We start from the raw sequence: 16535 nt of genomic DNA, 5'->3' as shown, positions 1-16535 counted from the left end.
AAAGCGTAGGACTGAGTCAGAAAATATGGGCTATATTCCTGCGCCTGACACAGGCTTGCTGTGTGACTGTGTCCAAATCAATTAGGCCATATCTACATTTAAAACTTCACTACTGTGATGGGAGAGGCTCTCCCTTTGCTGTAGGTAATCCACTTCCCTGAGAGGCAGATTACACCAGGGGTTAGGTTGGTTTACCTGCAAGCTTGTCTACACTTGAAACACTACAGTGGCACAGGGTTTGTGTCCACATAGGTAATCCACAATCCCCGAGAGGTAGCTAGGTTGATGGAAGAATTCTTCCCTCGATCCAACACTGTCTACGTGGGGACTTAGGTCGGCTTAACTACCTCGCTCTGGGGGATGGATTTTTCACACCCCCTGAGAGACTTAGCTATGCCAATGTAACTTTTCAGTGTAGACCAGCCCTTAGTCTTTCTGTACTAACTTTCCCCATCAGTATAGCAGGGGCAGTGTGAAACTTATTTAGTTATTTTTTACACAGCATTTGAACAGCCTCTAATGGATTGCTGTATAGAAGTGAAAAGCATTTAAGGTGACACACAAAGGGAGAAAAAATCATGGGTTTGTGTCCCTTTTCTTTCTTTACTGGGTGGGAAGATGCTCTGAAATGTGGGCTTTTTATTTTTCTTTTAATTTTTTAATGGTTTCTTTAAATTAGAAATTCAGGCCTTTGCTACTCTGGCGACTGGAGTGCTAGTGAAATGTTGACATCACAAGAGCCAAGACCTTGTCTGCACACCAACTTGCACCTGTTTACCCCTGTGTTTATAAACTGATGTAGTTAAATTCGCGCTAACCCCTCTGTGACAGAGTGCAGGAAGTGAACAGGTGAGCCTGCACGCTGATCATTTGGACACCAATTAGCTCCCTGGAGATAGCTGACTGAGGTAATTAGATGATCAGGCTGGCTGAGATAAAGGGCCCACCAGCCCCCCCCCCCCCAAAAGAGACACAGGAAGGAAGGAACGGGGCTAGCTGAGCCTAGTCCCACACAGGCCTGAGGGAAGGGAGAACTCTACCCTTCTCAGGTTCTGAGGAGAGGGTCTAAAGTACAGAGGATATTGTAAATAGCCCTGTTGCATGGGCCTGTAATGGTGTTGGTGGAGCACGGCGGATACACTACCAGTAGAGTCTGAGCCAGTTTCTCTTGTGCAAAGAGGCAGAAGCAGAGCCTGCCCCGCTACACCCTCTATAGACACTCTTATTTCCAATTAACAGTGGCCTATTTCAGTTTAGCTTAGGCCTGGTCTACACTTAAAGCTTATAGCCTTGGGGTTCAGGGGTCTGAAAAACGCACTCTCCTGAGCAATTTAGCTATGCTGACCAAGGCCCCTGTGTAGATACAGCTAGGTCCATGGAAGAATGTTCCCATTGCTCAGAGAGGTGGAGTTCCTACAGTGATGGCAAAACCCCATCCATCGCTGTAGTCTGCATCTACACTACAGGATTATACCAGCAAAACTACAGTGCTGTAGCTATACTGCTATATTTCCAATAGTGTAGACGTGGCCTTACTCTGCTTTCTTACAGGATTAAGCGAAAGCAAAACCGGCCACTTTTAAATCTAAAATAAGTGTCTACCCAAGGGTTTGCACCAGTTTAACTACTTTGGTTTTAAAACACACCTTTAGTTTGACAGGCATATGCTTGTGTGTAGGAAAGGCCCTGCAGGGTGATAGCTGTGCTATAAAGAGGGGAAGGGATTTTTCCTTATACTGATTAAAATTGTTGGGTTTTTTTGTTGTTGTTAGATTTTTTTTAGACATCTATTTAGCTTTTAATTAATATTTAAGAGAAAGGAATCCTGTTAAATATTCAACACCTCCTCCCTTTCAATTAAGGAGTGAGAGTACACAATGGATGCCGAGCCCCCTAGGGAAGTACCTCAGGAGAAACAGGGGAGACCAGTCTTAACATTCCTAGATTTTTTTTTAAGATAAAAAACAAGTAGGGGGGGGGGGGAAACCTTTTTAAGAAGGTTTGGGCCCTCTTTGTACATCAAAAACAAACACACACACACACACACACACACACACACACACACACACATCATATGCTCTATTATTAAAGAAAACTCCTTTTCAGGTCACCTTTAAATCTCTTGCTTCTCCCATCCCACCCTCAGCCTCCCACAAGGGTAAGGGTTGGGGAGTTACAAAAATGCCTTTCTCTGCCTGATAGGAAGCTTCTCTACTCCCAAGATCTCTGTTTGTTGAGGCTGAAGGAGGTACCCATCATGCCATGTGCCCTTTCCTCCATTCTGATATGCAGCTTTCAGTCAGAGAGCCAAGGACCTTAGACTGTCCTTTTAAAGTTTAACCAAGCAAGTGGGGAAGAACTTTCCCTAGCACTATTCCATTTCTGTGTTAGGATGTCAGAGGATTGAACTCTCCCATGAATCTGACAGCCATCTGTGACTTCCTTTGAAATGGGGGAATTGCAGGATACTTAAGGGCACAGTTTCTGTGGTTGTAGAGAACGAAAAGCTTGAAGGACTGTGTTTACCTGCTGTAGCTGTGGTGCAGACATCATACTATGGTAATGTTTTCCTCAGAATAACAGTTTAAAAAAGATTACCGGAACTCTTTGAGGAAAGACGGACCCAATGAGATGGACCGATTAAGAAAAGAAATCATGGCTGTAACTTGTATAACAACAATATACATGCTTAATATAATTTGTATCCTACCCTGTCTCAATTCTGCTATATTCCTTAATTTTTTAACTTCTCTTTCACCCGCTCATTTAATACTTCTGTAACAAAATAACTGCTACTGTCAACAATTCTGTTCTCTTTTAACAAAATGTTAGTAACTAAAAAAAGTTATTCTGAGTTATACAAGCACCCAGACTTTTTCCCAAAAGAAGTATAAACTGATCATCCAATTTGTATTTTCTCTTATTTTAATGTGTTTTTTAAAAGCCTAATGTTTTTTATTTTTATTTATTTATTTTGGTTAAACACTTTTTCTGGACAGAGAGATCTTGTATATTTCACATCACCCCAGAATGAATTTTTACAATCCTATTATATAAACTGAGCTTATAATGAAAATGCTAGCCCCAAAGTAACTATATCTATATAAATATATAGGCATAAATGAGCTTTTATAATAAATGTAGAAGATAGAACAGATGTTAAAAAGGTACATGTTGAATATGTTTCATATACCATGATTTTCACACATACTGTTTGTAAGTGTGCATTGATTTCTGGAAGTAAACAGTAAATGTTTCACAGTAAATCTTCAGAATACATGTAAGAGGGGACCTTCCAGTTTTACTTTAAAACTAGCTCATAATGAAAACACATTCCCAATTACACAACAACATTCAGGATTTTTCTAAATAGTTGGCAACTTGCATGTTGTGTAGTGATTTATTTAGTGCTGTACTGCTCATATTTTTAAGAATAACCCTTTTTGAAGATTCTTTTTGGCAAACACTTAAGCACATGAATAACTTTCTTCACCTAAATTCAGTGGGACTACTTATGTGCACAGGTGTCTGCTGAATTGGTCTGTTGGCTAAAACAGTACATTTTGAAGAATTGGGCAACAAATTAATATCTTCCAAAATGTTGGGGTCCCATTCTGCTTCAGTCATAAACAATAGCAGATCTGCCACTAATTTCAATGGGAGCATGGTTTGGTTCTTCTTATATTTTTAAAATAATTTATTTTCCACATTTTCTGTCTCAAATCTCTGAGTTAATGAAAATTCAAGAGGGGAAAAAGTTGTCTTTCCAGAAGATAATTAAATAGTACCTTATGCCAAAATGTTTACATTTTAGTTTGATAACTCTCTATATGAAGTAACCACATTTTTAAAAAAAATTATAAAAAATTCAAGAGAAAACTACAAGAAGCAAGGTATATACACCTAGAAATACACTCAAAGTATGTAATCCAGAAAATTTACACCTTCTCTATTACCAAAAGTTACATCAAAATGACTTTGACTTCCATGGAGTTTCTCCAGAATTGCATAACCGAGAGCAGAATTTGGCCTGTAAATTCCCTATAAATGTAGTCAATCCAGTAGTTCCATATAAACTATTTTTCCAATGGCAGTTTTGTTCATCAATATGATCTCAGTTATAGCCAAGTAAATCTAGTGAAACTCCACTGATTTCAGTGAAGTTACTTATTTTTATAGGTGTACCTGAGATCCAAATCTAGTCCAATATGTGAGATTTGCATTATTTTTTCATTCCTAGAAAGGGTTTTAAAGGTTTTACCTTGAATTGAAATAACCAAATAAAATGTAGCAAATTTTAACATACATACAAAAAAGGAGAAACTGATTAAATTTGATAGAAAGGAGGGAAAACAGACTATGGGAAAACGAGCAAGAATATAGGAATAATACCTGTGTTTATATTATGTGGGTAAGGCCCCTTGAAACTGTCATAACCCCTTGAAGAGTTTTGCTGCATTGAGACCTTTAGTGCTGGGAGCACATCAAAGCACCAAGTCTACTTGCAAAGTGCAAAACAAAAGAATGATGGACATGTGGTCAAGAGACTGGACTTGAAAATGCCTGGCTCTGCCATACGCTTGCTGTGTGTTCTTGGGCAAGTCACTTAAACTCTCTTTGACTCAGTTCCCCATCTGTATAATGAGGCTAATATGTCTTTTCTCCCACCCTTTGTCTGTTTAGATTTCAAGTCCTTCAAGGCAGCGACTTGCATGAGAGTAGCACCTGTACAAACAATAAAGAACAGGAGTATTTATTAAAAAGTCATCATTTCAAATGATTACCACATAGTAGTATCTGCGATATCGCAGTTATCTGCTAGTCTAGATCTGGGGAAAATGTGCTGACATTTTAATGGCAACCAGTATATAAACCAGGGATTCTCAAACTGGGGGTCGGGACCCCTCAGGGGGTCGTGAGGTTATTACATGGGGGGTCGCGAGCTGTCAGCCTCCACCCCAAACCCCGCTTTACATCCAGCATTTATAACATTGTTAAATATATTAAAAAGTGTTTTTAATTTATAAGGGGGGTCACACTGAGAGGCTTGCTATTTGAAAGGGGTCACCAGTACAAAAGTTTGAGAATCACTGTTATAAACTATATTAATCAGATCTCTACTGCAATCATACAGGCCAGGCTAAACTCCCAAATTCCTATCCCACCATGCATGGGGCTCAGTGGTGTTTTTTTTTTTAAATAATGTGAGATGGAATCTCTGGGGTCATTCTTTTTTGGTTGTTCCAATGTCCTGGGCAGGAATCTGGAGGGGAGATTTCTCCCAGTATGTTGCAGTTGTCACCATTGACTGTGCTTCTTCATGTCTTCTGTAGTATAGGCTCTCCAGATCAGGCTCTCTGTGTGTTTTGAGAGAGACGGAATTGGGGCATCCCCCTCTGCATTGGCTTGTGTGCTGTGTTTCTGGTGTGCATAACTGCACAGTGAGCCAGAATTTGAGCCTGTCTTTATCCCTATTTTTCAATTTGTCGAAATGCAGTTCTGCTAAATCTGAATGTATTGCCTAGAGTCAGCCAAATGTGGTAAGGTGCTTTGCAAACACCCCCTGAAGTTCTGCCAATTACCTGCTCTGCAATAGCCCATTCAGTTCTAGATCTCTGTTAAGCAGAGATTGCCAATTATACCACATCTTTTACAATGTGGGCAAGTATCCATTAGGTTCTAAGTGTGGAACATCAAAATGATTTCATTTACAGTATGATGTAAACCAGATTTCACTCCGGGGGACTGAAGGAGGCAGACATTAATGTCTCTATATCATCTAGCCTCCTGTCTAGTTGTGTAACTAGCTTTCTGCTTAAAATTTAAGACCTTTGTGTATTTAACATAGTCTCGGTTCCCGGAAATTATTTTAACTATCTGGCTTTTTCACAGATTTCAAGCAGGTAGACATCAGGAGTCCTGCTCCATATAGTAAATACAGCATGTTTTATTTACTTAGAACCCAGTCTTGAAATTGGATTCCTTAGGGCAGACTCACTGCAGGACTGGGGCCTTAGATGCTACAATAATAAGCCCAGGTCCGAATTTTCAAAAATAGAAGCCTAAAGTTAGGCTCTTAAATCCATACTCAAATGAGTGAGATTTTCAAAAGCATCTAAATGACCTAGGAGCAAAAGTCCCATGGAGCTGAAGTTGACTTTAATGGGACATTTACTCCTAGGTCACCTGTTCATTGATGTCAACTTCAACTCAGTGGGACTTTCTCCTAGGTGACTTAGGTGCTTTTAAAAGATCCCGCTCTTCTTAAGAAAATGTTGGCCATTATGTACAAACCTAAAACAGTGTATCAAACAGATTTAAATTCATGGAGAATAATAGAAATTAGAGTCAGAAATTACCTGAGTCCTCTAGTGCATTGGTTTTCAAGCCATGGGGCATGTCCCTCTAGGTGGCTAGTTGCAATGAGGCTATCAGGGGGAGCGAGGTGAGGTGCAGGGCTGATGCTGTCCAGATGTCCAGGGCAGGGCGGCATTGGGGAGATCGTGCAGGGAAGCCCCAGCCATCAGGGGGGTGCACTTCTGCACCAGCCTATTGCTCTCCCCATCCTGCCCTCTGGGGACTCTCTTCACTGTCCCTGCTGCTGCTTTGGCCTGGCCTGGCCTGGCTGGCCGCACCCTATGTATTTTAAACCATCTGGAGCCTCCTGGAGTGAGAGGCTCTGGGGCAGGGAGAAGGGAGGGTGAGGAGCCCCGATCTGCTCTGCTTCCAGGAGCTCCTCCAGGGATGGAGCCAGCTGGGTCCTGATGACGCCAAAGGCGTGAGCCGGATGGGTGGAACTTGGGCTGGGGGTGGGCCTGTTATGTGACTCCCATGGAGAAGGTGAAGCACAACCAAAAAAACAAAGCTTGGGAACATCTGCTCTACCATATCTTCTAACACAAGCTGTGTGAGACTTGTTTCACCGAATCCTTATGACTGATTTTTCTCTCTCTTCACAAATGAAAGTTATTCTGCTTTCCCTGTTACTTAGTATTTATTTAGCATCATGAATCTCTCACCCTACAGAGCTGCTAGAGATGCCGTCCCTGCACTGAAGTGTATGATATATTTAAGGTAGCCAAGAAAGCCATGGGGTAAAATTTTAAAAAGCACCTACGTTCTTTTTCAAATGCATTTTGGACACTTAGGAGCCTAAACCCCATTGACTTTCAGTTAGGTTCCTGCGGTCCAGATTTGTAAAGGTATTTAGGCACCTGAAAATGTAGATAGGCGCCTAGTGGGATTTTCAGAAGTGCCTAGCTGTCTAACTCCCACGTCCACAGTCCTTCAAGCCCTCTGCTCTTGGAACTGTCATTAAAGTCAAAGCAAGTTCTTCACACAGCAGTTTTGCAGAATCTGGCCTGCCCAGTGCTTGCAAAGAGCTAAATACCAATACTACAAAAGGGAATGGAAAACATGCTCCTAAGCCAATGACAGTGATGAAAATAGAAATGTTTCCTAAACAGATGAGACTGTTCTGTGTAATTTAGATTGTGCTGACCCCCAGAATGTACTAGGCCCCTTTGAAACACGAAAGAGGACACAGTCCCTCTTCTGAAGAGCATATAATCTAAAACCCAGTAATTAGCATTGCCAGTGGGAATGCATGTCCCCCCCTCCCCCGCCCCGCACAAACCTCAAATCTTGTGCTAATTTAATACTCTGCCAGTTAATTCCAGAAAGAGTATTCAATCCGTTGTATTCCCATATTCATTTTAAAGTATTTATTACATTAAAGCATTCTAAATACGGACTCCCAGATTAATCTCTTTTAAAAACAAAATCTTTTTATTAAACAAAAGAAAGGGATTCCTATTTATACAAGTTTATTAACAAAGGCCAATTATCCAGTATGCTTCAAATGTACCATGTCTGCTCAGATTTATCAAGTCCATGCTATAAATTAGGGCCTAATATCAGAGTCCTCGTGTACGCAAAAAGGCTGCTTCCAAGGGAGTTTCGTCCATAGAATTGGCCTGTTTCTAGCCAGTAGGAGCAGGAAAGGGTTCTGCCAATGGACACACCTTTGTGATGGGCAAAATAAATCCAAATAATGTCCTGCCCCTCTATTGGGTCACTTTTTTTGTGGGCATCATAGATTCAGTCAATCTTCAGGAGGGATGTGAATGAAGAGCAGGCGGTAGCTTGGGCGTTCTGTGCATAGGGAGTGGGGTGGAAGAAGGTAGGGTGATGTTTGCGGGCGAAGTGAATGAGAGAGGCATTGAGGTTGGTATCTGTGACAGTGCAGAGGTGACGCAGTAAGAGACCAGATTCAAGATGTAGGGTGAGACAGAATTATGCAGGGCCTTGACAGGGAGGACAAAAAGTTTCAATTTGATGTAGAGAACGGGGAGCCAGTTGAGCCGTGCATAGTTGGGGAGCGGGTTGACGTGGGCATATCTGGGGAAGAAATTAATGTTCATGACCACATCTTGGATGAGTAGGAGATGGGTGATGTGGATAGCAGGGAGGCCAGAGAAGAGGGAGGTGACATAGTCAAGGAATGGATGTAATTTCTGTAGCTATCGGGGGAGAGAGGACGGTTTGGGACTTTGATATGTCTTGGAGGAAGGACAGCAAGATTTGGACATTGCTTTCTCTCTTATTGATGTAAATCAATAACTATTCCCCCCTCCATTTATCACATTTCCTGTCCTTAAACCTTAGCAGCAGCATGGTCTGCACATCCATCTGAGCCCCACCCTGCCACTGAGTTGGGGAAGGAATGCTATCCCCGCACTCACTTAGCTCACCTATGCACCTGCTTTGACCTTCGAGGAGCACGTATGCCAAGAAGTTACCATCTGAAATTAGGAGCTAGTGTACGCTAAACAGCATGGTGATAAATTCTGTTTATAAAAAGTACTTCTAAGCAATGACATTTTGTACAGAGCATTTCTGAAGCCTTGGACATCTATGATAACACTTAAGATCATAGAAGATATGACATCAGAAGTCTGGTGATTATGATAAGGGCCCGATTCTGCTGTCTTTGCAAAGGCAGAACTCCCTTTGATATCAATGATGGTTTGTCCTAGACTGCAAGAGTGAGCTCTGAATGCTGAAACCTTCTGTCCAGACTTTCAAAGAGGATGTAAGAAGGATATCCGATAAGAAGCAACGTATACAAATCAATAACTTTTTTTCTTTCTTTATTAAGGTGAACACACACAAGAAACCAATTCACCTCATTCACTGAAGAAGGATGTAGAAAACATGGGGAAAGGTAACCACCCCCTCCTCCCCCCCAGCTTTGATATTATTAAAATGTTCTTGGTTTTAATAGAATATAAGGATAAGAGGGAAGTATTTTTGTTCAGCACCATATTTTAAGCTTGACAAGTAGCATATGAATAATATATGGACCTTTGGGTGGATATAATTGAGATTAATGCATACATATCAATCAATACATGACACTGTAATACAATACTTTAAAATAATATATTACATTGATTTATATTCATGGATTTCTGCACAAAATCTATCCTAGATCTATACAATGTTTTTTTTAAACTACTAAGATATTTTCTTATAATAATGAATTGCCACACATAGCAGTTTGCTCAAGAGTTATTTATACAAATTAGTAAAACAGCTCTTCTTTTCTCTTTGTTAGAAGAACTTCAGAAGGTTTTGTTTGAACAAATAGATTTACGGAGGAGATTAGAACAGGAATTCCAAGTGTTGAAAGGAAACGCTTCTTTCCCAGTATTCAGTAAGACATATTTCTGTTTTCACTGTTTGTAGAATGTCATTGTTATTTATTATCAATTTATAAAAGTATAGGAGTGATGTTCATAGGTGTGTTTGTCACTAGATGCCTGAGCTGGCCCCACTGAAGTCAATGGGAATTCTACCATAGATTTCAATGGCAGTAGGTCAGGCCCTTCAGGCATAAACTTAAAGTGAGATGTATATTTTTGGATAAGTATAAACAAGAATTTTGTCACACTGGCTTTGGTAACTTTCCTCTCCCTGTTCAAAACATGAGGGGTCCACCAAGACCTGCCCCACTATTGTATTCTGACCATAAAGCCAGCATAAGTAGTGGCACTCCATTGGAGGGGGAACCTACAGCATTAGGGCCTATGCCATATCTGTTGTCCCTGCAGCTGGCCAAAAGGGAATGGTTGGGGCTTCACTATACCCTGTAAAGCCCATCTGTTGCATCAACCCCATGAGGCCTTGGTAGCCAGTGGCCTTCAGGCTTTTCTAAGTGATGGAGGGGGACTGGCCCAGCCTAAATTTGGGGCAGGCAAAGGCCACTTCTACGTTTTCCATCCTGAAGTGGGTTGCGTGTTCTTTGGCCATTGTTGAGGATCTGGGCCATTAAGAGGTGATGGACTATGCCATACGAACAAAGGATTATGAGGAACGTCATAAAACCAATATGGAATTGTCTCCCCTATAGTGAAAGACCAGTTGCTTGAGGTTTTTCAAAATAGACTGATTGAAGGAGTGGAAAATAAGCTGCAAGGGAAAATCCGGCACTGGCCAGGGTCAGATTAGACGACATAATAGGCCTTTTCGGTTTCTGATTTGTATGATTCTATAGCGCTGGGCAAGCCAAGGTGCCTCTGCAGCTCTGCTTCTTATGCCACACAGCACAGCACTCAGTACTGCAGTTCAGCTCTTCTCACGTGCAGCCCACTGTGCATAAGGAGATGTCACTGTCATGCAGTTGTTCAAGCACCCAATCCTCTGCTGCCATTTGCTCCACTGAAGAGTGAAGGAGTGAGGCTCAGCGTTAAAGGTGTCCCGAAAAGGAAAAAACTAAACCATTGGTGCCCTTTTCTGCTTCTTCCTGATGTCTAAAGAAGGCCTGAAAGTTTGGTTGCATTTTTGCTTTTAAAGTCTGTTTGCTTTTAACTTTAATATCAGGTCTTGTCTATGCCACTTTTGCTGCAGGGTTCTGTGGATTGACAGAGAATTATTGAGAGTAGGACATCACAAAAACCGAGAAGCTGAAACTTAATCAGCTGGGAGGGGAAGGGATTTTAGTCAGATGCTTGTTTTTTGTTATCACTTATCTGACTGAAGGCACTGATGATTACTTGGGCAAAAAGCTCTAAACAATGCCATTTCTTCAGCTGCAAAGCATTCCGGTTCTTTGGTCTTGCAAATAGTCCTTCCACAAAATCAATGAAGACAAGACTCGATATGCCAGATATTCCCAAGGTTTAAAAAACAAACAGAAGAACAGGCCTTTACATCACAGAGAAGGGAAAGGGGAGAACAAAAAGTATTTTCCCCACCTTTAAGTAGATAGAGTAGAATTTTACACACACACCCCTTACTTCCCCCGCCCCCCCAAAGGCATGACATCAGGGAGAATATAGAAAAGCTAAGAAATGCAAGGAAGGTCTCTCTGAATGTCTCCCATCTTTAGCCTGGATATCAAAGGATTAGTACATCTTCATAAATTAATACAAAGCAAATCCTGAAGTTATGTGATGTATGCCATAAAATAAGGATGGCCCAATATGTAGAACAAAATCAGCCATTGGGCTTGGAGCTGGGTGATTTTAAAGTAATTCATGTACACCTCTACCCTGATATAACGCCGTCCTCGGGAGCCAAAACAAATCTTACCGCGTTATAGGTGAAACCGCGTTATATCGAACTTGCTTTGATCCGCCAGAGTTCGCAGCCCCGCCCCTCCCGGAGCACTGCTTTACCGCGTTATATCCGAATTCGTGTTATATCGGGTCGCGTTATATCTGGGTAGAGGCGTACTTCAATTTATGTACTTGAAAGCATTTACATTCATGGGATTGTAAAAATGGCATCTTGGAATCATGCCACTCAGGTCTCCCATTTATCCTTTTGTTCTGCAGTAAAATTAATACTCCATCATTGCCATGTAAATAAACCCTGCAATTAAACCACATGAAATACAATTCATATGAAAGAAAATAATGCGTACTGCTGACCAAGGAAGTGGCATCCGTGCACACCAGCATGAAAAATAGGTGGTTTCAATACACCACAAAGCAGTGGTCAATTTTACTCTAGTTTAAAATAGAAAACAAGTACTTGTGCTATAAACACTAGATGCAAGTGACTGTAAAACCCGTTTACAGATTTAGATTTACCAAACAAACAACCCCCTCTCCCCAACATCTATAATAAAATGGGGGAACAGGCCTTTCTAAAGAAAACATGTGTAACATCCTAGCTAACTGCGTCCCTCTTGACAGGTTGTTCAACACCTGAAAAAGGAGCTGCTTTTTAAGCTCAAGTGCTAGAATTTTGGGGGTTTTGGTTCTGTAGGTCCCAGGTTTGCTCCATATTGACAGCTTGTGCTGGGGCCATCACAAAAGGACCAGATAGATACATCTCATGGTAGATTGCAGATGGTCTTATTAAAAGGCAGTTGAATTGAAAATGGCAAGGAATTAAAAGTACAGAAAATGAGCACGAGAAGGAAAATGGACCTCTTCTTTCTGAGAGCCTGATGCCTCGGGGGCAGCGGAGTTTGAAGAAAGAGCACAGAGCTGGGAACCAATCCTCTCACTGGGTGATCTTGAGCAAGTCAGACAAAGGATTGAATGGGCTATGGAGGTGAACCTACTCTCCCATCCCTAGAGCTGGCTGGGATGAAGGCATACTGGGAGGGGGGGCAATTCTGGGGAATCTTGCACCTCCCCTCACAGTGCTGAAGCTGCTGTTGCCTCTTCTATACCTCGTCGATGGATAAGAGGCCTTTGGTTTGCAAGTCTAACAGTTCGGCACCTTCGCAATCAAATGTCATTTAAAAAAAAAAAGGAAGCATTCATCTCTGCCATAGGGCAGTGAGCCAACACACGTACTTGGAAGACAGCACTGCAATAGCCTGGCAAACCGATTGTAAACCCGTCAGGGTGGGGCCCACAGCTTGCATGTCTGTACAGCACTGAGCAAATTGTGGGCACCATATGAATTAATAGTATGAATTAATAGTGCTCTGGATGGCAGTGCCACCAGGTCCTCTTTATAGGGGGGAGGGATAGCTCAGTGGTTTGAGCATTGGCCTGCTAAACCCAGGGTTGTGAGTTCAATCCTTGAGGGGGCCACTTAGGGATCTGGGGCAAAATCAGTACTTGGTCCTGCTAGTGAAGGCAGGGGGCTAGACTCAATGACCTTTCAAGGTCCCTTCCAGTTCTAGGAGATAGGATATCTCCATTAATTTAAATATTCATCTCTGTTCCCCTCGGTATTGTGGAATGTTATCATTGCCACTATAAATCCATTTCCCCAGTGAGCTTTTGTATCCATAACATGGGGCTATACCGAAATTCTCCAGGGCAATGCCTCTGCTTCCCAGCTTAAAATGGCATTAGGTTTGGTTTTTCACCACACTGTATAGAAAGTTCCTATCCAGTTGTCCAGTGTCAGCCCCAGGTCACCTTCAATGTTGTTGCTTTCTAAGTATTTCCCTTCTCATAAAGATCTTTATTTTAGATTGTATTTGTCCAAGCTAGAATCTTATTTTCCACCCTTATAAATTAGTGGGACACGTAGTCCAACAAAAAAAAAAATCTTTTATCCTAGTGAGCTTTTCCTCCAAGACCTGTAGTGTGAAATGGTTATCAAGAAAGAAACCAAAGGCTGTTGCTTTATCTTAGAATCAAATAGAGGAAAGCCAGCTTGCACTGTAACTCAGCTGTCTAAGACATGTTCTGTCTCCTCAAAGATCTCTCCCTTCCAGTTACTGTATTTTAGAGAGTTCCTTGTGTTTCCTGAGTCTTCTGATTGGGCTTTCAGAATCCAGCCCGGCTTTATAAAGATTCAAGGCTTATCTATATAGTGATTTAGAGCATGGCAACCTGATTCATAGATTATAGGACTGGAAGGGACCTCGAGAGGTCATCGAGTCCAGTCCCCTGCCCGCATGGCAGGACCAAATACTGTTTAGACCATCCCTGATAGACATTTATCTAACCTACTCTTAAATATCTCCAGAGACGGAGATTCCACAACCTCCCTAGGCAATTTGTTCCAGTGTTTAACCACCCTGACAGTTAGGAACTTTTTCCTAATGTCCAACCTAGACCTCCCTTGCTGCAGTTTAAACCCATTGTTTCTGGTTCTATCCTTAGAGGCTAAGGTGAACAAGTTCTCTCCCTCCTCCTTATGACACCCTTTTAGATACCTGAAAACTGCTATCATGTCCCCTCTCAGTCTTCTCTTTTCCAAACTAAACAAACCCAATTCTTTCAGCCTTCCTTCATAGGTCATGTTCTCAAGACCTTTAATCATTCTTGTTGCTCTTCTTTGGACCCTTTCCAATTTCTCCACATCTTTTTTAAAATGCGGCGCCCAGAACTGGACACAATACTCCAGCAGAGGCCTAACCAGAGCAGAATAGAGCAGAAAAATGACTTCTCGTGTCTTGCTCACAACACACCTTTTAATACATCCCAGAATCATGTTTGCTTTTTTTGCAACAGCATCACACTGTTGACTCATATTTAGCTTGTGGTCCACTATAACCCCTAGATCCCTTTCTGCCGTACTCCTTCCTAGACAGTCTTTTCCCATTCTGTATGTGTGAAATTGATTTTTCCTTCCTAAGTGGAGCACTTTGCATTTGTCTTTGTTAAACTTCATCCTGTTTAACTCAGACCATTTCTCCAATTTGTCCAGATCATTTTGAATTATGACCCTGTCCTCCAAAGTAGTTGCAATCCCTCCCAGTTTGGTATCATCCGCAAACTTAATAAGCGTACTTTCTATGCCAATATCTAAGTCGTTGATGAAGATATTGAACAGAGCCGGTCCCAAAACAGACCCCTGCGGTACCCCACTCGTTACACCTTTCCAGCAGGATTGGGAACCATTAATAACAACTCTCTGAGTACGGTTATCCAGCCAGTTATGCACCCACCTTATAGTAGCCCCATCTAAATTGTATTTGCCTAGTTTATCGATAAGAATATCATGCGAGACCGTATCAAATGCCTTACTATACCTGGGGTGTGAATCTATAGCGCTAACCTGTGTGACAAAGTTCCTCCTCTATCTTGGTGGGTCCTGCGCTTATTGGCGGATTTTCTTGCCTCAGAGATTCACCATGTGGGTTGGGGAACAGCCCAGAAACCTTTCCCTCTGGAAGAACCCACAGTCCAGGTCAATTGGGAGGTTTGGGGGGGAACCCAGGCCCGCCCTCTACTCCGGGTTCCAGCCCAGGGCCCTGTGGACTGCAGCTGTCTATAGTGCCTCCTGTAACAGCTGCATGACAGCTACAACTCCCTGGGCTACTTCCCCATGGCCTCCTCCAAACACCTTCCTTATTCTCACCACAGGACCTTCCTCCTGGTGTTTGATAACGCTTGTGCTCCTCAGTCCTCCAGCAGCACACCCTCTCACTCTCAGCTCCTTGTGCCTCTTGCTCCCAGCTCCTCACACTCCCACCACAAACTGAAGTGAACTCCTTTTAAAACCCAGGTGCCCTGATTAGCCTGCCTTAATTGATTCTAGCAGCTTCTTCTTAATTGGCTCCAGGTGTCCTAATTAGCCTGCCTGCCTTAACTGGTTCTAGCAGGTTCCTGATTACTCTAGTGCAGCCCCTTCTCTGGTCACTCAGGGAACAGAAAATGACTCATCCAGTGACCAGTATATTTGCCCTCTACCAGACTCCTGTACCCCACTGGTCTGGGTCTGTCACACCTGCCATGCACTAAGTGGACCCAGCTGCCATGCACTAAATGTTCTGTAGTGGTCTTAGTAAGTCAGAGTGTGCTACAGCAGGCTAATGCACAGTAGATTCACACCTCAGCTTGCCGCACACTAAATCGCCACACTGAGCACTTAAGCTTAGCTGCCAGCATTTGAAAACTCAGTCTTTGATGAAACAACTAAACTTGATCCTCTAGAACATTTCTGGAGTCACCCCCTTGTTCTATCCCAGATAGGAACCTTCTGACAAGACTGTCCGTCACTGGAGGCAGATAATTTTTGGACAAAGGACTGTGCCGTGTTTAACAAATTCTTCAGTGGTGGTTTGACTTTATTTCTACAAATTCTGTGGTACAGGTTGATGGTTTTAATTCATGCACCTCCACTCTTTTTTTCTTTTTCTCTCCCCCAACCCACACAGATAATTTTCAAGATCAGATGAAACGGGAGCTGGCCTACAGAGAGGAAATGGTGCAGCAGTTACAAATTGTAAGTTGTCCTTCTCTACAGGAAATGTTAGGAACTATCCCTGTACTCTCTTATTTACATCGATAAATATATTCCTCAAATTTTGTTTAAGCAATACAAGTGTACTATTACTGAGCCCATATTAACTTCTACATAGTCAGGCTTGAGTGTGCAGTTCTCTCCGTTGGTTTGAAGTCTAATTACCAGGAGATTTACTTAGAGATACGGTCAGCAGGTGTGTCTGCAAGGTTCAGCTAAATAGGAACTACTTTCCATGGGTTGACTCAACAGAGAGATGTACATCTTCAGTGAAACTGAGGACTTCCCTACACCAGTCTAATGAACAGTAAGCTAATACACTGGTCTTTGCCACGAGACTGGTCTTTGCCACGAGACTTCCATTG

At 42.2% G+C, this 16535-nt stretch overlaps 1 protein-coding gene across 7 annotated transcripts in view; it reads left to right on the top strand.

Moving 5' to 3' along the window:
- SKOR2 (SKI family transcriptional corepressor 2) overlaps positions 1–16535 on the top strand; it is a 46557-nt gene that overhangs the window by 19087 nt on the left and 10935 nt on the right. For 6 of the 7 annotated variants that reach the window (XR_010602086.1, XM_065598700.1, XM_065598697.1 and 3 more), the window contains exons 5-7: positions 9161–9226; positions 9620–9718; positions 16085–16152. Coding sequence is in view for 6 of the 7 variants with exons in the window: in XM_065598700.1 (XP_065454772.1) it covers positions 9161–9226; positions 9620–9718; positions 16085–16152 (233 nt within the window). In the remaining variant the exon portion in view is untranslated. Of the gene's footprint in view, positions 1–9160; positions 9227–9619; positions 9719–16084; positions 16157–16535 lie in introns of all 7 variants that reach the window. The other variant, XM_065598702.1, reaches the window with a different exon arrangement.

Source organism: Chrysemys picta, chromosome 6 (genome assembly GCF_011386835.1).
Source record: "Chrysemys picta bellii isolate R12L10 chromosome 6, ASM1138683v2, whole genome shotgun sequence".
In the NCBI taxonomy this organism is placed as follows: domain Eukaryota; kingdom Metazoa; phylum Chordata; order Testudines; family Emydidae; genus Chrysemys; species Chrysemys picta.
Note: the sequence above shows the minus strand (reverse complement) of the source record. Positions and strands in the feature narration are given on the sequence as shown.